The following is a 21,011-nucleotide window of genomic DNA, read 5'->3' on the forward strand; positions in this document are numbered from 1 at the left end:
TATAGTCATCCTCTTCTCCTAGACATTAAAAACCAAGGATTAAAAATCTTGTATTATTGCACTTCCTATTACTAGCACAACAGCTTTTTCAGTTTGTATTTAAGCTGTAATGATGACTGGCTGTGGTCCTTTTTATTACTGCAGTTGAGCAGCAAGCTTGCAAAACACGAATATGAAGTTTAAGTAGGGATGAGGAGAAAGGGAAATAATTATTGGCCGTCTACCATGCACTAGTGACTAGTTCCATTCCACTCACTCCTTGAATTATACTCTGAAATATTATCAAGCCATACCAATTATAAAACCTCAAGCTCCTATAGCATTTATCTCAAAACAAGCTCCAGCGAAGCAGATTTGTCTGTGTTACCAAGCATTAAAGAGTTAGCAATTTGGTATGAAAATTTCCACATTTTGACGATTTAATGAGGTATTCAACAGAGTAGTTAAAAAAAAAAAAAGAACAGTCGGTATATTTTATTTATTGTAAAAAGATTTTCACACATGCAGACTAAAACCAGTGTAAGAAAGTATTCACCATTATTTTAAACAAATAACTATACTTAAATAGAAATGTCTGCAGTATGCTTGTATAAAAATAAGGTACATTTGTACAGAAACAAATTCTCCAGTTTTCATATTGATACAACTCTAACACATACAATTTAACCTGATCATTGTTTTAAATCAGTATGATACTGCTAAGGTATTTTATGTGCAAAAATTCAACACTTTTTTTTTTAAAAAAAAGTCCTACTCATAGAAGGTGTTGGGCTTCAAATCAAATCCTAATTTGACTTCTTTTCAAGTTTCAAACAGTCCCGCACATGGTATAATATGCAAGCGTAACTAAAGGACAGTTCAATTTGCCCCCCCCCCCGTCAGCGCCTGTGTCTGCTGTGTCCTGAGCGACTGCCACTGTGGTGCTTTCCTTTATGCGACCTTTCAAACGAGCGAGATCTCTCTCGCCTGTCTCTGTGGTGTCCTCGCTCGTGCCTGTGTTTCTTGGTAACATCTGTGTGGTCCCTGGATTTGCTCTGAGAACGGGAACGAGACTTTTTCCTTTTGTGACCGTGTCTATTTGCACCTTTCAACTCTTCTCTGCTGTGCTTGGGTTTTAAATGTGGTGATCCATGATTATGATGCCTCCGAGGACTGCCACTGTGACTACGTGATCTGCTTCTGGATCTTGAGCTGTAGGTTCCAGAGAGACTCCGTCTATTGTTGTAACTTAAAATGCAAAATAGCACAGTATTTAAACTTGCACAGCATACAAATTGTCTATAGCTTATGCAATATGAAACAGCATCTACATCTAATCAATTTGACACTATATGGTCGTTTGTTCCTAATTTTCACGAATAACTCTCTTGAGAGATCACCTCCTACTTGTGCTGGGTTTTTCGAGGGGCTGTATCAGCTGTTTTCCTTTGGTAACAAATTCTTGCACCTAAGAAGTCCTGTCTGCTATTACATCTCTCCAGTCGGGAGAATCCCGCTGCTACATAAACTCCCCTACATGTTATTTCATGCAATATTTCTTCAGTTAAGTAGGGTGGCAAAATTTAGTTTACTGGCACAGCAGTGGCTAGGTCGCATGTACCAAATCCACAAAAGATAATCTTGTTTTTATTGCATATTTAAGCTGATGCACTGTGGTGATATTTATTATTTCATTTCAGTGTTCCAAAAGCTCGTAAGTTGCCAACTTTTGATATTTAATCATAAGTTACTCAATAGCTTTAGTAACTTTGTATTGTTGTATCAAAGCAGAAGGCATATTTTCACATTAGAAGCCCTTAACTGCTCTTTATTTTCATGTTACTACGCTTCCCTTAAGAAATATATAGGAGAAGGAAAGCATTTTTAAAGTTATATTTAACCATTACAGTACTTAAATACTCACTGTCTCCTTGGGGAATGGGATCTGGACCGTGACTTTGTTCTTGACTTCGATCTGCTAGCACTTCTGCTGCTTCTACTTCTTTTGCTCTCTTTTCTCATACTGGATTAATAAAGTAAGCATCATATCAATTTACAAATGCATGTAACAACATACAACTTAGAATGAAGTGAATAACTAAATAAATAAATATTATTTTACAGACAGCTACCTACCCATTGTAAGGGCTCTTGGAAACCACTTGTCTGTCTTCTGGTTCTTTTTTGATAGTTTTTGCATTGATACACAACGGAGATTTCTCTTCTGCTTTCATTTCCCTTGGAGAGCCTATGAATTGAAATAACGTATGGTAAGAATGTTGAAGAAACAGAACTCTTGACATTATAGTGAATTTGCTAATGCAAGTTTCTACAAACGGCATCAGACAAGGTTCAGACAGAATTATATTTCTTACTCCTACAAGATGTCACACACCCCTCAATTTTCTTTCTAACGTAGTTTTAATTCATTTACATCTTAAAAATGTTTAGCACAGGTACAGTATCTTACCACATGTGCATGACTGTATATATGTGTGGTGCCAGTGAATAATTTAATAAATCAAGTTAAACTCTTTAAAATGTCACAAAAAGAGCAGGAAAACTGCTAGCAATCCCATGAATCTTCACACAGACTTTTGAGCCCTGTGGCGTGTTGGGAGTTTGAGAAAGGAGGTTTGGTGGGAGCAGCTGTGACAGAGTTTAGTGGAGTCCTCTGGTAATGAGTAAGACTGAGTCACCATTCATGCCAGTTTGGCAAGTACTGCTGGCTTTTTAAATGGGTTCCCAAGGTCTTCTAGAGGTTTATAGGGTGTTTCCCCACTATATTTCACATATATACACAGTTCCTGGGAACCTTACCCATGCAAGCGGGGAGACACCTGTATATAAAGGCCATAATGTTTGCTGAGTCAGAAATTCAGGGACTCCTAATTCTGCTTCAATACCTCCTTTAAGAATTAAGTAGATGCAGAATCAAATGAACATTGTTACAAAAAACTTACAGGGCTTGGAAGCAGGTGAAAAGCCTCCCAACGTGGAAAGGGCTGGTGTTCCATCCGGGTTTAATCCTTTTGCTTTTAGTTTAGCTTCTTGAAGTGCCATTTTTCTCTTTTCAACTTCCTTATCAAGTAATTCATAGTTAGGCTGCAAGGAGATGCAGAGCTCAAAAGTCAGGTATCAAACCAGAGTGGGTATATCTGTTTGATTTTTAGCAAAATATCTTATCCTTCCTTTCGACTGTGGCCAAAGAAGCATACAAAATAAAATACAAGTTTTAAAAAGCAATTAAAACTAAACCTTGTCTGTTGTCAAAATGGAGCTTAAAATTAAATTACTTTATCACAGCATGCTAGCAGCTTCCATGCAGCACGGAGTCCTGGAATTTATACAACTTAGCAATCACATCAGGGTTGCTTGAATTTGCTCCCAGTAATACACAGCTTCTGTTCCAGGCTGTTCAGACCCTCCTCTAATGGCCGAGTTTGGAAGCAAAACAGAGCCTCTCAAAAGTATAGCACACATTCCTACATACTTGGTGTGGGGTGAAGGCTTCTAGATATAAATTTTAAAACATTTCTGTGTAAGAAATTGCATCAATCCCCCACAACCCCCTAAAAGAGGAGCACATCTTTTAGCATGTATAAATGTAGTACATTTCACCCCACCTGCAAGTACACTGACAGTTACCTTCTTTCTTGTATACAACTTAAGTGTTGCTAAACATATTTCCTGAATGTCTTCTTCAGTAGTTCCAAAAAGCAAAAACCAATGGGGACGGTTAGGCAAAGGAATCTGGAGAAGAAATTATTACAAAAAAAGGTCAGAATCTGAAACTAGGCAATTTTATTTGAAGATTGTTGAACTAAAGGTATGAGTGAAAACAGAAGACAAATTCTTACCTGTAGAGCTCTAGCCGCAAGGTAGATACAAGCACATGCTATTGTCTCTGGTTGAAATCGAACAAATACATTGGTTCTAAGGCTGTCATTCATGTAATTCCTGAAAAATATGAATGTGAATTTGTTCCAAGTTCTAAAGCCTATTATGAAATCAAAAACATGAAGTTGGAGACTCAATCTACTTTATTATTTTTTCTTCACCTTCATACTATTAATTTAGATTCCAACATGTCAAATAAGTCTTAAAGACAAAATGCCTCAAATGCCCCAGGATCATTGCAACAAACAGGCTCTTATCATCTCTCTAGAACTCAGGAAAGTACAAGCTGAGTTTTATTTTGACTTCAATCTTTATCACCACAAGGAAATGCAAGACATCACTATGGCTTTACATACTATTATGTAACTCACGATTATTCTATGAAGTGTCCATTAACTAAGATTTAACTCTAAAATCATCTGTTCACATGACCACGCAAAAAAGTCTAACTAGATATTTAAATTGTTAATTCAGTCTTTTGTCAAACAAATCAATATATTTTATTTAGTGTGTCAACAGCTACAATAGTTAATGCATCTCCCATGATATAATGTAAAAACAAGATCTACAGGATATGTATTTCAATTCATAAAATTTATATACCAATTTAGCATCATATTATTTTTGTAAACAGTTAAGCACTTGTGCATTCCAATGACATCATGGGAATGAATTAAGTACATGCTTAACTCTTCTACTAAAAACAGTGGGATGTGACTGGAACTTGCTAAATCACTTCTATCAGCTGTTTCCATGGACTTTTAACGGCCCCATGTGCAGAGAGGCTGCAAAGACTTTACAAAGTGAATGACATCTATATAGATGAGATACAAATATAAACTATAGAAACTCTGTGAAGTCATGTTCTAACAAATTAAAAACATTCTTAATCACTGAAATTGTTGGTATTCAAACTTGTTATTTCAGAATTTAGCAATAAACTTTTGCTTCTGAACATAAGGGGGAGACCTCCAAACATGCCAACTAATCTACTGTGGATGTTTGCTGGTTGCGAAAAATATGCTCAATACACAAAACAGTAAATAGTTAGGCATGCGCTAGTCCCTCTCCTCTGCATGCACAACCCAACGCCAAAAAACCCCCAACCACTAGAATCCAAATTGAGACAAAAACCGGAAAAGCAGTTAATTAGGAATTCGTGCTACAGCTAGACTTTACCATTTATGTTGACAGGTAATGTCATAACTAGAGTAACTAGGAAAACAAATACACATTTCATATGTATGTTGAACAGATACTTCTAGAATCAGATATACAAATCCTTTGGACACCCGGACAGAACTAGAAGATGCTGCCAGATGGATATGGACCACTTCAGTAAATCTTGGCTGAGAGCTTGCACTGCACTGGCTGGAGAGAGAGGCAGCCAATCAGGCCATCCTCAGGTCATGAGCTGTGGTGCAGAGGGCAGAGTTCTATGACTTACCATCAGAGGCTACCCTTTAATCAAAGAGTAGAAAAAAGAACAAAGTTAAATTGAGTTCTCCAAGAAAATGTGCTATGAAAGCCACGAAAATAGTAAGCAGAAAACAAGCAATGACACACATTTCACAAAGCATTTCATTTACTAACTTACAGTTCATTCTTTGGTATATTGGACACCAAGCTTGTTTTTTTCTGCTACTATTTTCCTGGCTAAGAGAGAGAAGAGGAAAACTTACCAGGCTGTTTGGACGAGTGTTTGATTACGTTCACATTCTAAGACTTGTAAGTACATAACAATGATCTGAGAGAGGAAGAAAAACAAAAAAGGTAATTAAAACACAAGGAACATCTGTACTCACATCAATCTTGTACATAAAGCAAGGCAAACTTAGTGTTAAATCTCATAATCTATCAACCCCCATTTCTGATGAAAATTCAAAATTCCACTCCCCCTAACCTTAGCTTACAATTAGGAGTTTTACCCTCTTCCTAGAAACTGACATGTGTTCTTGAGTTATAAAGGCAGTCATATCTAGGCATTGTTTACCTTTCCTGTCACCATCAAGATATTTGCGCAGTTCAATATTGAAGAAACTTTCGTGGACTCACCTTATGCGGATGCTTGACATGAACACAAAATCCCAATTCCTTCAGCACCCTCCTTTCTGCTTTGATTACTTGATTTTTGGTGTTTATGTAGTTCTGATCAAGTATCAATGGGCTTGGAGTCCTACAGTTTGTAAGAAATAGAGTCAAAACGGTTTTCTAAATCGAAGACAACGGCTTTTCTGTTTTCCCTTCCAACCAACTAATGGCAACAGAAACCAGATTCTAAACTCCTGCAAACAAGTTTTAGCTTTAATCTTGTGCTGTCCAAGTTAACTAATTTAGTACAACTATGTTAACTTTAAAAAGTTTTCCTATCAACATTCAGAATTTCACATTCAAAAACATTTCACTTCACATAAAAGAGATGATATAAAAGGCTAAATTCCAAGTAATTCCTAGTGATGTCTTTTGGGAAGATTCCATTCTTTGAAAAGGAGCACAATGGTGAATTCATCATTCAAATTACCACTGTAGTTTCAACATCTGTAAAAATAAATGTGTTATGCATAGGAAATAAAACAAAGCTATGCTTCAATCATTTATCTTGATCATAGAATAATCTAGATTTCTTAAATTGTACGTAGACTTATTTTTAAAAATGTGTTAAGAAACAAAAAATGAATACTATGCTATAGTAATGAGCACTATGTTATCAGAAAGCCCTAAACGGCCTTGGACATGTATACCTGAAGGAGCGTCTCCACCCCCACCAGTCAGCCGAGACACTGAGGTCAAGTTCAGAGGGCCTTCTGGTGGTTCCCTCACTGCAAGAAGTGAAGTTACAAGGAACCAGGCAGAGGCCATCTCGGTAGTGGCACCTGCCCTGTGCAATGCCCTCCCATCATGTCATCACACAGATAAAACAACTACACAACTTTCAGAAAACATCTGAAGGCAGCCCTGTATCATCAAGTTTTTAATGTTTGATGTTTCGCTATGTTTCTTATATTCCTATATATTTCCCCAGGGTGGCTAGGGAAAACCGGTCAAGATGTGTAGGGTATAAGCAGTAAATTATTATTATGATGAACATATTCCTTCCCTACCTCTATGTTTTAACCTGTATCTATGTCACGAATCGAAGGTTAGAAAGCACATAACCTAGTTCGTTAATATAGCTGAGGAAACGTTATACTGTTCTCCATTAGTTAAATTTAAAATATCTTGCAAAGAGCAAGTTACAAATATTTTACTGTGTCTTCTACATGCATACAGTGGTACCTCGACTTACGACGACGATCCGTTCCGAGGTTTTCGGTTCTCAAAGCGCTGCTTCTGCGCACGCGCCCAGAAAAAACTTCTGAGGGTTGTCGACTTCGGAAGTCGAAACCTTCGGAAGTCGAAGCGTTCGGTTGTCGAGGTATGACTGTATTTATGTATGCGTTACTTATATTGGTTATGGATAGCCTTAAAACAAAGTCTCTTCACATTAGTTATGTACTATCCATAACCAATGTAATTCCTTTGTAAAGATGCATGCAGAATACTATTTCAATATTAAAATATTTTAGCTTGCTTGTGTGCATGGTGTGTGTGTATTCCCCTACCTTCATTTCCATTGTTTTCTATGTTGAGATGGTAAACATCTTCAGGTAGTAATGTGTTCTTATATTCTAAAGCAGGGGTCCCCAAACTAAGGCCCGGATGCGGCCCAATTGCCTTCTCAATCCGGCCCGCGGACGGTCCAGGAATCAGCATGTTTTTACATGAGTAGAATGTGTCCTTTTATTTAAAATGCATTTCTGGGTTATTTGTGGGGCCTGCCTGGTATTTCTACATGAGTAGAATGTAGTCATTTTTTAAAAAAATGCATCTCTGGGTTATTTGTGGGGCATAGGAATTAGTTCTTTTTTTTCCAAAATACAGTCCGGCCCCCCACAAGGTCTGAGGGACAGTGGACCGGCCCCCTGCTGAAAAAGTTTGCTGACCCCTGTTCTAAAGCATCATGCACAGGGATTGAACTATATACACAATCAGTACTACTTGCATTCTACAACATCTGACATTCAGCAAACTGAATGTCAAATTCAGTTTTGTTTTTTTAAGGAGGTAAGTGTTTCAAATCCTTTTATGTATAAGAATCAAACTGTCTACAGCACAATCATCTGAATTCTGCCCCTGCATTTAACTAGAACAGGGATAAAAGCAATTCAAACAACTGCCTTCTTTAGCTGTTTATGGTAGAGTGACACTTCAAGAAAATTTGATAGTGAGGTTGCACTATATATTTCCTAGATTATCCTGATCCAAAAACCAAATGCACATTACTGCATTGAAGACAGCTTAAAGGTAAAGGTAGTTGCCAGCCCACCTCTTTCTGCAAGTAAAAAGGTAAAGGTAAAGGGGCCCCTGACCATCAGGTCCAGTCGTGTAGGACTCTGGGGTTGCGGCGCTCATCTCAGCCGAGGGAGCCAGCGTTTGCCCGCAGACAGCTTCCGGGTCATGTGGCCAGCATGACAAAGCTGTTTCTGGCGAACCAGAGCAACGCACGGAAACACTGTTTACCTTCCCGCTGGAGCGGTTCCTATTTATCTTCTTGCACTTTGATGTGCTTTCGAACTGCTAGGTGGGCAGGAGCTGGGACCGAGCAACAGGAGCTCACCCCGTTGCAGGGATTTGAACCGCCGACCTTCTGATCAGCAAGCCCTAGACTCTGTGGTTTAACCCACAGTGCCACCTGGGTCCCTCACATTATCCTGATCCAAAAACCAAATGCACATTACTGCATTGAAGACAGCTTAGCTTCACCAAAATATTTGGTAGTGCAACAGAACTAACCTAGGCAAAACAGGCTGTAAGATTCTGTGCATTGATATAAATTTACCTTGTGCTCAAACTAGAAAACCTTAAGAAATTTGTATACTAGCACATGGGAAAGATGCTTCATTACATACAGGAATTTCCTGTTTCCATTTCTTGTTGGTATACTGCCCAAGGTTAATTCAAATATTTGTAAGGTAGAGTGTTGATGCACTATATACTTCTCACAGGAACATTCATTATCACATTCCCTGCTCCAAATTTAACACTGTCATCTTGCGGTTACAGACCAGCACAGCTACCCCATCCACAACTTAATGCAAGTTACTAAATGTTTCAAACTGCATATTTGCAATATCAGCCCAATTAAATTGTTTCTGACAGAGAAATATACTTTTAACTTCGCAGATTGATTTAATTCTAATTTAGATGCCAATCTAATTAGACTTGGCAACTTGTTAACCTGAATACCAATAATATTTTATGAAAGAAGTAATTGGGAGGGGGAATATATGCCACCTCAGGGAGCCAAGGAAAGATTGTAGAAACTGTCTCAAGGTTTAGCTGCCTACCAAAAAATTTAAGATCTTATTTATTGTGTTGCAATTATTGGGCTTAGGGTCCTGGGTTGTGATCATTACATTTTTGCATTATAACTACATACCAAACTCCTGTTTGGCTCTATGCAACCTTTCCAGTTAGATCACCAAAGTAAACAGACTGCTAAGTGGCTAGCTATCCTACATTTCTATGCTGGGCAGGGAAGAGTGGAAGTCCCCCCTCTCTGCACCTACTATGTAAATGCATTTTACTACTAGCATTTTAGGAGAGTACTAAAATTTACTAGCATTTTAGGAGACTACTTTTAAGAATGCCCTCAGCTGGCAAAAGGACAGGCAGAGTGACAGGCTTCCCTTCCTATACAGGCAACACAGGGGGAAAAATTAGACTAGTATTGACAGGAGAGATCTCTGCATGGAATTCCTTGTTAACTATGGTTACCAGGAGAGTAATTAAATACAAGGCCAAGTTAGAGTTAGCTATTAGAATACAACATACTTTTCAAAAAGACTAAAGGCCACATTAGTGTTCTTCCTAACTAGTCAGCATTCCAACTGGAATGATTGGCATATGCAAACTTTATGCAGTTGTGTGTAGAGTTCACCGTACTATTAACAATAAGAATGCAAAAAGGGTTCATCGTATCAAACCAAGAATTACATCAGCTATGCTTACATATTAGGCTCTGAAAACAGCCATTTCACTGCATAAATTTAGAGTTGTGTTCAAAAGTGTAACAATTACAATTTTAAAGGGACAAGAACATGATTCTCTGAAGCACGATACCCTGAGGAATCAACTTTCCCACAAATTTCATTTCACTGCTTCAGTGCTGGAATAATGGCTCAACAAGGGGAAGCATTTCTTACCAAGATGGCAGTAGGCATCTTATCACAGTTACATGTGCATATCAAATCAAAGTCAGACTTAAGAGTTCAACAAAGGTTACTCCCAATTAATTTCATCCTCACTTGTGAGACTTGCTTCCACTTAAGCCATGCACATGATCAGGATCAAGCAGCTAGTCTGCAAGGTAACTAAATTTAACATTCCTTGTATAAGTGTATCCAGATGTTACATTGAACAGCACATCAACATTCATGTATATTTGCATCATGTGTTATGATGACACTCTTTCAAATTCTGCCTAAAAGGGTGTCAGGTTAAGGATCTAAGCCCCAATCTGTGAAATACCAAAGAGGAGTGGCTTGACCCGATAGGAATGCAGTAATACGTACAAGCAAAGAGCAAATTATATTTGTTATGTTTTTACAGTACTGCTGTTAGTTTGTTGGTTATTTTTTAGCATAGCCTTCAATACAGATTATGTGACAGCTTCAATGCATGCACAAATGCTGTGCTAATTCCAAATGCTTCACATTAACAGTATGTAGTGTTGAGAAAAATCCAGCCATTCTTGTCTTCTGACAATGGACTTTAGTGGCAGTTTCCCCAGCCTTACTACCAAAGATCCTTTTTTTAACTGGAGATGCTGGGAATTACACCAGGCAAGCAAAGCCAAATGAGATGTTGTTCCTCCCAGTAAAAAAGCTTAGAATATTTATTTTAGTGCACACTTGCCTAGGATTACAATGCTTTAAAAGTAATATTTCCCCCAGTTGTTACAAAACTGTAAATTAATCATATAGAATGTGCACAAAATTTACTATTTGTGAATACCCTTGGTAGCAGCAAAAACATTTTGGTTTACTAAATGCTATTTATGTTCTTAAACATAAATTTGCATGTTTGTGGCAGTCAGTGCTATACAACATCAACCACTTTTTGCATTCCAAAGTAAAAACTTTACTAATGAGTCTTTTTTCAGTGAGTACTAGATTTTAGTAACGAATACTACAAGGTGTAGATTTCATTAAATACACAAAATAAAACATATTGAAATGTGACAGACTAAAACTATTAAGCACAGCATACCTAAATTTGCTAGTTAAAATTCTAACATTTGGCTAATTTCCAAAAACCTGGACAGCAAAGATGAAAGCTTAAAACAAGATACAGGAGTTCTTCCAAATGGTTCACCAACGGCCAACCTGTCAGTTCCCCGATTCCAGTGACCTATTCTCAGAGCACTGGCTTCTCCTTGGGGATTTTCGATACGTCACTCACTGTTGCCATGACGACAGCTTCATCTCTATGAACCACTCCACATCACCCAGGCTTTGGTAAATGTAGCTGGTCGCTGTATAGTCGGTTGCAAGGGAAAAAAGAGCTAAAGTTAATAACATGTACAACTGATTTGTTTGTAAAACTGTAACACGCACAGAATAATGCTTTCATCCCATTTTTAAAAATGATCCTGCATGACAAAAATGTAAGATTTCTTATAGACTTGACTTGCTCCAGACTTTTCACACAGCATTTGTTTTTAAGTTAGCTAAAAATGAATCAAGTAAAGTACATCTGCTTGAGTAAGACATCAGCACCCAACATGACATGCCAGGTTTTTTATGGGAAGACTTCCTTTTTTAAATAATTGTGTTTTCATATACTTTTCAAATCCTGGCCGACCAAGAAATATTTATATTAATTAATTATAACGTCACTTGAAATCTAGACAGTGAGGGAGAAAGTCTTAGGTGCAACTGTTTCATTCAAATGAAGATGAATATTCTTTTAAAAATAAAAAAGACTTGAAAAGAAAGTACATTAGTATATGTGCACTTTACCTGTGTATAAACTAAAAATAACTTTTTGAAAAACAGCTTGTTTTGCCTAGATATGCTTTTAAGCTGTAAGACACATATTTGTATGTTGTTTTTAGGATGCCTCAGTATCCCACAAGATTTGGCCAAGAAAAATAAGCTCTTAAAAATGTCCCTAAGTAGTGAGGATATCATTGAAATCAAGCCCATATTTACTAATCAAGAGACAGCTTCAGATAAAAATATTCAAGATAGTGCACAGGTTTTCCTATATTTAATCTTTCCTTGCTGCTTTATATTTAAAACTTTACAAACCCACAAATAGGGAAAGCTCTACAACAATCACAAAAGCACACACAAAATTGAGACTCATCTGATGTATAGACAATCATGCTGAATGACAAGTGTTGTTCCTGTAATTCTAGATGCACATTGCTTCCAGGATTCCTTTGTTTATATCTTGAAGATACCATTAAAACAAATATATGCTGTAAACCAAACCAGCTGTCAACTTTCCCAACAAAACCACTACTATAAACATAAATAGGGTAAACTTCAGTCTTCTGCTAAGAGCTTGAGAGACAACTATGCACTCTTTACTACACTAAACAAGGACAGTGGTTAAACAGGACCCAATATACATTTTCAGTGGCGTTAACATGTAATAAAAGATAACTACAAGTTTCCAGTACAAAACAAAAAAGCAAAGCAAAAAAATCAAACAATACTAGCTCAGACCTGACTTCATCCAGCCCATTTCAAGAGATACTTCAATCCACTAAGTCACACTAACACACAAAATCCAAGCCTATGTCAGCTGTTTATCACCTTCAACCTGATCAAGCCAACCTACCCAAGCAGAACCTCTACAGTCTTTGGACTATGTTACAGTGGGACACAGTGTACAGTGGTACGTTGTGTATACCAAAAGCGGAGCTGATCTTACCTTTTAGCTCTTAACTGGCGCAAGTGATGGGAAACGTTGATCACATCTCTTATACGACGAGGCGCTTCTTCAATTTTGGAAGCAAGATTGATGCAGGCCATCGCAACAATCTGAAAAAGAAGCCCATTGCCGTGAGAAACTTGTTTCCCCCTGGGGGTTCATACACAACACATTATAAACATGACTAGGAGCTAACCCTAATGGGAGATACGCAAAACAGAAATCCACCCTAGCCAGAAACAGTGCTGTGGAGACTCCTTGCCTGAGGCAAAACAGCGGAGTCAAGATGAGCAATCCTAGCTGAAAACACTCACTTCATACGTTTGAATGGCCTTCAGTACCTCTCGCCCCCTCCCAAAAAAACAAAAACAAACTAAAACATTAAGCCTGCCTACACCCACCAAAAAAACTCACCTCGAAGCTGTGCTTGACGAACGACTTGGAATAAAAGAAGCGGTGAAACAGCACCTGCCCCGTCGCCATCGCCACCTGCGAAGACAATCCCCCGGCGGGGAAGAGACAGGAAGATAAGCCATGTTAGCAACAGGCGAAGCGCGCATGCGCGGAGGCCAGCTAAAGCCTCCCACACTCCCTTTTCCGGAAGCGGCATCGGCGCCGGGCCTGTCAAGCAGGCCGAGGTCGCCAATCCGCCGCCATCTTGTGTCCAGCGCCCTCCTTTCCCCTCACGGAGCCCCGTCTGGGGTCAAGGCGGGCGGGAGAAGACAAGAGGCGCCCTTAGGTGGTGGTGGCGGCGGCCTCCCCTCCCTCCCTCCCCTCTCCACAAGGCCGAGGCCTTGGGCTCCACGGTAGGCCCCCTCGGAGGCAGCCCCCCTCCCCCGGCGCTGACCTGCGGCAGGCGGAGCATGATGCCGGCGGCCTGGATGAGCTCGCAGCCCAGGATGCGCAGGTCCGTCTCGCTCTGCAGGTCCAGCCCGTCCTGCATGGAGGGCGTCGGCGAGAGCCGCTCCTCGGGGATGAGCGAGTGGTCGATGGTCAGCGACACCTCCGAGTACAGGCGGTCTCCGATGAGGATCCCCGCGGGGGGAGCGGACGACGCGGCCAGGGCGAGCGAGGTGCCTGAGGCGGCGGGGGAAGGATGAGTCCCGGTGGAGGAGGCCATGGCGAACGACCGCTACGAACACTCTCGCCTAGACGACCGCACCCGGAGCCGGCCACGCACGGAATAACGCTTTTGCGCCCGGCGCCCGATGACGCAGCGCGGAGCGGGGCGCGCTGGGAAAAAAGAGTCCTCCCCTTCGCTCCCTTCCGCGCTGACGTCAGGCGAGCGGCACGTTCTTCGCGCGTGAACTCGTCTTCGCGAGAGGGGCAGGGAAGGGAGGTGGCGGGGAGCTCGAGCTGCTAAGAGGCGCTTGGAAAGGAGCCGCTTGCACTGCCGAGGGGGTAGATTCCCCCCCTTCTATTTCAGGCCTGCAAAAAACAAAAAAAACAAAAAAACGAACAGCTGCTAGTTGCCAGCCCACCTTTTCCTGCAAGTAGGAAACGTAGCGTTTCAGGGATGTTTAAGCTCAGCCTGTCGCTGCTATGCTATGTTTCTACTTGCAAGGACACACACACACACATATGCCATAGGAGCATGAGCGTAGCCAAGGAGAGGGACAGCTGCCCCTCCTATAAAAGGGTAAAGGGACCCCTGATCATTAGGTCCAGTCGTGACTGACTCTGGGGTTGCGGAGCTCATCTCACTTTACTAGCCGAGGGAGCCGGCGTACATGAGGCCACATGACTAAGCGACTTCTGGTGAACCAGAGCAGCGCACGGAAACGCCATTTACCTTCCCACTGTAGCGGTACCTATTTATCTCCTTGCACTTTGACGTGCTTTTGAACTGCAAGGTTGGCAGGAGCAGGCACCGAGCAACAGGAGCTCACCCCATCACGGGGTCAAACTGCCAACCTTCTGATCGGCAAGCCCTAGGCTCTGTGGTTTAACCCACAGCACCACCTGTGTCCTATAAATCAATACAAATCTGAGCTTCTGTCCCCGCACCCCCCCAAAAATCCTGGCTACGCCCATGCATAGGAACCAACTCTTAGGGGCCAAAGGCCCTCCCTAAAGTATTTTAGGGGGGCTGCCCTGCCAAAGTGGATGGGAATTGCCATTCAAATGGTGCATGTGTGCCAAATCTTGTGATCAATTACATTGAGTGGGGCTTACCTGCCCCCCCCCACCTTACTTGTTGCACCCCTGTATATTATGCACACGAACACACACTCATGAGAAGTATGTTCCCTTATGTGCCCTTAGAAATAGTAGTTCTGTACACTGCTCTGCTTGCACCATTCCAAGCTGTTGCAAGTTTGGACAAAGGCCCAAGAGAAGATGGAAGCAGGGCTCGCCGAAGACATTTTGGCACCTGAGGCAAACTACAAGATGGTGTTCCGGTCTGATTCAGAGCTGTTTCAAACATCACTGTTCTGCCACAGAAAACTCACATTGTGTATTGTACATCTATTCACACGTGGGGTTTTTTAAATGCTTAAAAAAGTGCTTTCTGTGTAGGGAGTAATTGTCCACATTTGTCTCCAAATAGCTTAAGGCTGTATACATAATATCTCCAGTCCCATTTTATCCCATCAGTCCTGCTAGGTTGGAGAACTGGCCCAAGGCTGAGCAGGGGATATGGGTTCAGGTCCGTCCCCTACCCCATATTCATGTCTGTGAATACACCTCAGTACAACATTTACATATGTAAAGCTTGAAGCATCTATGAAGAAATCCCATCAAAGTGAAGACAGTTAAGAAGCAACACAGAGTTCTGAGCCAATATGGCCTTTTTGAACACAGGTCAGTTGGTCAAAATAGCTGTGTTCCCTCTGTTCAGCTCAATGACTGAGCAAATACCCCAAGCTGCGCTTCATTTTACAAGGCGAACAAATGCCAGGAGGCGAGACTTCCTTGTCTGCATCAGAAGCGCTCTGGCTAGAGTTTCCTGGGAAGTGAGAGAAATGCGCACTTTTCTCTCTCAGGAGCAGAGTTCGAAATTCCCATTGTTCTAGGCGCATTTTGGGACAGGGAATTCCACTGGCGCCAGCTGCTTCTGATTTCAGATTAACACTAGACCATGTGAAAAAATGAATGGGATGTTTTAGCTGCAGTTCCTTCATTTTCAGTTTTGTATTCTTGTTATAAAAAAGCGCGTCTGGATGGATGCAAATCCAACAGGCTTCCACTCCATATTTCAGCAGCAGTGTCTCTTCTCTCACTGCTGCGACCTCTTGCAAGCTAAGCTCCGCCGCTTCCCCAGCCCAGCCCCCCCCCCTCGTCCCTTTCTGCTAGTCTCCGCCCTCGCTGGCTTTTCGCAAGAGCTTGGCGCAGCTCACACGCGCACGTGGGAAATTCCCAGCATGCCAGCCGACTTTTCGGAATCGGCACCGTCGTCATTCTGCCTTTCTGGCCAGTCTCGTATCCTTCCGCAACCTCCAGGGCGAGCCGGGACTTGTTTCGGCACAGAGCGGAAGAAGCGGGCCTAGGGGAGCGTGCCTTGGTTGACAGGGAAATACGGCAGCTGGAGGACTAGCCGCTCAGTTTCCGTTCTCAGGGCACTGCAGACAATTGCGTGCACATTAGAGGCTTGAAGTACAGCGAGGTCTTTTTCTCCACCCCCCCAAGGGGGGGCAGCTGCTAAATCAATCAAAATCAATACAAACCAATGCGAAACCGAGGTTCTGCCCCCCCCAACAAAAGCCTGCCCTCCCCAACAAAAATCCAGGTTATGCACTTGCAAATCAACATTTATAAGTTGCTGTGCACAGGAGAGAAAGTGTTGAAGTGTTGCAAATGAATTTTCTTGATGCGCAGCATGTGATTTGTTTGCTGGCACACTTTTATCAACACTGCTGGCAATGTAGTGGGGCAGAAGCCAAGCGGCCACCTGTCTCCCAGCCAGCAGCAACGATGGCACTGCCGAATAACGCTGTGAACAAGCAGTGGGGTCGGGTCACTGCTGGCTGCCTGACTCCTCACCCTCCCAAACAAGAGGGGAGATCGGCAGCTGCTAGAGCTCCATCAATGGATCCCAAGTGGGTGGCTTGCTCAGCCCCCCCCCCCAAATATGGAGCCACACCTGCTGTCTACGATCCTATACATAGGTAGCGTATATTTATCACAACCTGCAGCTGCTCGTAGTCTTCTCCACTATAAATGTGCCTAACCTTCTGAAGTTGTTGGCGGCAATCATCACAACTTGAGACAGCTAGACTTTAAACACGCTGTGTTTGAAGAAACAACCTCCTGTTGCCTGTTGCAAATTTCCCACTATTTGTCCTAGGGCCCAGGTTCTAGGATTACGAGAAGAGAAAAGCCTTTTATCAACACTTACCACACTATGCTTGACTTTATACATCTCTATCATGCCCTCATTTATTTGACTTGTTCTCTAAACTAAAACATCCCAGATGTTGTCAGCTTTCCCTGTTTCTGCCCCCTGGTCATTTTGGTCGTCATTTTCTGCACTTTTTCCTGTATTGTAACAGTATGTTTCAGATGCAGTGACCAGAACTACGGACAGCATTCCACGTGTGGCCACGCCATAGATTTGCATAAAACTAAGCATTACGAATTGGGCAGTTTCGTTTTCCATTTTCATTTTCACAGCTGGTGTCCTCGAGTCAATGTCTTCATGTTTGTTCCCATCCAAGGGCCATGTGTGTTTTCTCTTACGACATTTGGCTGGCTACTATACCCTATTGCCTAGTTCATAGTAGCCAACCTTTTTGGTCAATATCTCCTTAGTTAGACCTATCACACATACAACCAGTGCTCCCCCCGCAAAAAAAATGTTTAGAGGTATTCTCATTTTCCTACTCATATTGAAAAACCGCCCCTCAATGAGGCCGAACTTAGATTCACAAAATGTTTAGGGGTATGCGTCCCCCCCCCCCAGGAAAAGAGCACTGCACACAACTTACTGCCTGCAGGCAAATTGTTGGACATTTAACTCTGCAGCACACCAGGTCATGGCCCCATCTCTGCCCTTTAACTACAATAACTGCTTTTTTAAAAAAATTACCATATTTTTCCATGTATAAGACTAGGTTTTTCTCCCAAAAAATTATGTCAAAAATTAGGGGGCGTCTTATACATGGATAGTGCCCGAGGGTGGACTGTGTATTTTATAGACAGAAAAATACGGTAAATTAGGGCTGTTTACTTGGAAATTTGCAACCTGTGAGATTAAAAAAATGGGGGAAATGTTGATTCCTCTGGCCTTATCCTGTTGCTAAAGTCACACAGGTGGATAACTCACCTGCCTGTTTAAGTTTGACCCTTCGTCACTGGGACGGAGATGCTTTGTCAGCTGTGGCTAGCCACACTCCTGGCTGGCTTCCCCTAATTGTTGTAGCAGCTGTTTAAATTAGCAGGAGCTTACTTAAAAATAAGTGTGTGAATCAAATGCTCTAGACTCGAGTAAGTGGAAATTTAAAGGGGGGAAGGTGTTGTTAAATCAATTCACACACACACACCCTTCCTGGAAATGGTGATTTATTTATTTATTTAAAAATGCCTTCCTATCCCAATTTTTCCTCCAAGGAGCTCCAGATGGCATACATGGTTCTCCTTCCCCCTCCTCAATCCCCACAACAACCCTGTGAGGTAGGTTAGGCCGAGAGGTAGTGACTGGTCCAAGGTCACCCAGTGAGCTTCGTGGCTGAGTAGGGATTTGAACCCTAGTCTCCCAGGTCCCAGTCAGACACTGTAATGGACGGCTGAGTGAGGATTAAGGAGAGGGTGTGAACCTTCCTCTGGGAATTCAAATGTTCAGCTCATTATACTTCCTGCCTCGGTGTGCACTTTCCCAAACTTACACAGCTAAGTTTTAAGACTGGGCTACAATCTGAGCTTTCACTTTGAAGTAAAGTCTGCACCCTCCTCTTTAGATTGTAAGAAGAGGAAGAGGAAGATGAGGAGGAGGAGGAGGAAGAAGAAGAAGAGTTTGGATTTTATATCCCGCTTTATCATTACCTGAAGGGAAAGGAGTCTCAAAGCAGCTAACATTCTCCTTTCCCTTCCTCCCCCACAACAAACACTCTGTGAGGTGAGTGGGGCTGAGAGACATCAAAGAAGTGCGACCAGCCCAAGGTCACCCAGCAGCTGCATGTGGAGGAGCGGAGACTTGAACCCAGTCATAGCTGTCAAGTTTTCCCTTTTCTCTCAAGGAAGCCTATTCAGCATAACGGAATTTCCCTTAAAAAAAATGGGAGAACTTCACAGCTATGAACCCAGTTCACCAGATTACGAGTCTACTGCTCTTAACCACTACACCACACTGGCTCTGTACATGGGGCCTAAACAGAACTTGAACGGAAAACTAAGCTTGCGTTTTGTTTTTAGGTAGAGTCTGCAGTGTCAGTAGAATTTCGTTTTAGTTGTGCTCCCTTTCCAACGCCAATAATCTTGTGCCATCTAGTGGAATTATTTGGTTTCACACAACCATCCTTACTAATGCAGTCAAAACAAAATAATAAAATCCTTCCAGTAGCACCTTAGAGACCAACTAAGTTTGTCATAGGTATGAGCTTTCGTGTGCACACCTGAAGAAGTGTGCATGCACACGAAAGCTCATACCTATGACAAACTTAGTTGGTCTCTAAGGTGCTACTGGAAGGATTTTTTTAAATTTTGTTTTGACTGTGTCAGACCAACACGGCTACCTACCTGTAACTTACCAATGCAGTTGGCAAATGAATCCTACACAGAGATATTCAGTTTGCAGGGACAATTTCTTGCAGAGATGAAGACTGTCTGAAAAAGCAACTATTATGTAATGTGCATGGTGATGTAAAGTGCTGTGTATATTGCTCAGTCTGACGGATTGGCCATCATTCCAGGCATGGCACAGGGCAATGTCGCTCCATCTGACAAGTCCAAACATTTATTCGAAGCGAGACTCTTTTATTGCAATGGCTGCCTTTTGCCATTCACTCTTGGAATTTGCGTTTAGCAATCCTACTGTTAAGGGCTGTGCTAAATGAGCTCCTGGGGTCCCTTTCTACCCTGTGATTCTGCGTTTGTAAGAAGGCAGCTGCTCATATGGGTCAAATGTATTGAGCCAGTTTAGTTTGGCAGAGATCCCTTTTTCTTAGGTAGATGGTCTTTATTGATGGCTCTCAAAAGGTGGTTTTAACAACGGCTTCTGGAAAGGGGGATGACTCTCAGTTGGATAATAAGTGTTAGAAAGGAAAGGACAGATACTGTTTCTTTGAGACAGACACAGGAGAGAGTTAGAGGGCTGAGTTTAGACTCCGAAAAGGCTAACAGTATCTAGGGCTGCCAGTTGCCTCCCTTTTAAAAGACCGGATGTGAATGCTGTGAACTTGGGGTGTCTGCTGGTTTAATGTTGCCCCTCCATCTATGTTCAACCTGTATATATGTAAATAAACACAAATACTGTACTGCATGTTTAAAGCCTTCTGGTGACTTCATTCCAAAGGAGGTCGGGTCGGTGCTGCATGCCCCAAACCTCTCAATGTTTGGAGAATCGAGGTGAGCATAGCAGTTATGTAGGAGACTTTTAAACACTCTCTCGGTTCAGTGGTAAACAAAAAGTTTAGGAAATGGTATTGATCAGGCTTATTGTGATTGTGATAGTGATCAGGCTTATGAACCCTGCTGTGCCTCAGCTCCCCCGGCTGGGGGTCTGAGAGGGATACATGCCCAATGCCTAAGCCAAGGTTTCTTACATGTGAAATTGATAATAAAAGTTGTGGCCATTTTAAATCCCAGTACACGTCCTGTGTGAGTCATTGGTCTCGTTCAGTCCCCAGGAGGGGAGGGTTCTCTGCCTGGGAGAGATGGTGATCAGACTTAAGTGCAACATTCCTCTGTGTGGACTTTTCCATTCTTGATGACCCTGAAATTTCCCTATCTGCTGCGTGGAGTAGTGGGACTCAGTCTGATTGTGCAGTGCAGTTTGTGAAATTCAGGATATGCTGAGAACCAGAGCATCTTCACTTTGATTTAAAAGCAACACACACGCTTTGAGTCAGTTCTTTTGGTGACTGCTTTTCTCTCACACACTAAGGTGGAATCTACACACATATTGAAAAAAACATTCTGAAAATGCTATTTTTAAAAAGCGTTTTTTTAAAAAAAAACATTGAATTTTCCATAAGGCTCACCATTGCCAT

At 41.8% G+C, this 21,011-nt stretch overlaps 1 protein-coding gene across 1 annotated transcript; it reads right to left on the reverse strand.

The window, feature by feature from the left end:
- Positions 1-463: 463 nt before the first annotated feature.
- CCNL1 (cyclin L1) lies at positions 464-14,049 on the reverse strand. Its single transcript, XM_035133151.3, has 11 exons — positions 13,712-14,049; positions 13,279-13,353; positions 12,865-12,974; positions 5,935-6,055; positions 5,562-5,626; positions 3,840-3,939; positions 3,628-3,732; positions 2,943-3,084; positions 2,116-2,227; positions 1,904-2,002; positions 464-1,227 (listed from the first exon to the last, which is right to left on the reverse strand). The coding sequence occupies exons 1-11, from the start codon at positions 13,982-13,984 to the stop codon at positions 879-881; spliced, it is 1,551 nt and encodes a 516-aa protein (XP_034989042.3). The 5' UTR covers positions 13,985-14,049; the 3' UTR covers positions 464-878.
- Between the last annotated feature and the right edge of the window lie 6,962 nt (positions 14,050-21,011).

The sequence above is a fragment of the Zootoca vivipara genome, chromosome 5 (genome assembly GCF_965207765.1).
Source record: "Zootoca vivipara chromosome 5, rZooViv2.hap1.1, whole genome shotgun sequence".
NCBI lineage: Eukaryota > Metazoa > Chordata > Lepidosauria > Squamata > Lacertidae > Zootoca > Zootoca vivipara.

Excerpts from the sequence above, each read along its gene's own strand:
- CCNL1 (XM_035133151.3), bottom strand. The coding sequence starts at position 13,984 with ATGGCCTCCTCCACCGGGACTCATCCTTCCCCCGCCGCCTCAGGCACC. Across the intron at positions 12,975-13,278 it reads TCGTCAAGCACAGCTTCGAG|ATTGTTGCGATGGCCTGCAT; the intron begins GTGAGTTTTTTT and ends CTTCTTTTTCAG. Across the intron at positions 2,003-2,115 it reads TCCAAGAGCCCTTACAATGG|TATGAGAAAAGAGAGCAAAA; the intron begins GTAGGTAGCTGT and ends TTATTAATCCAG.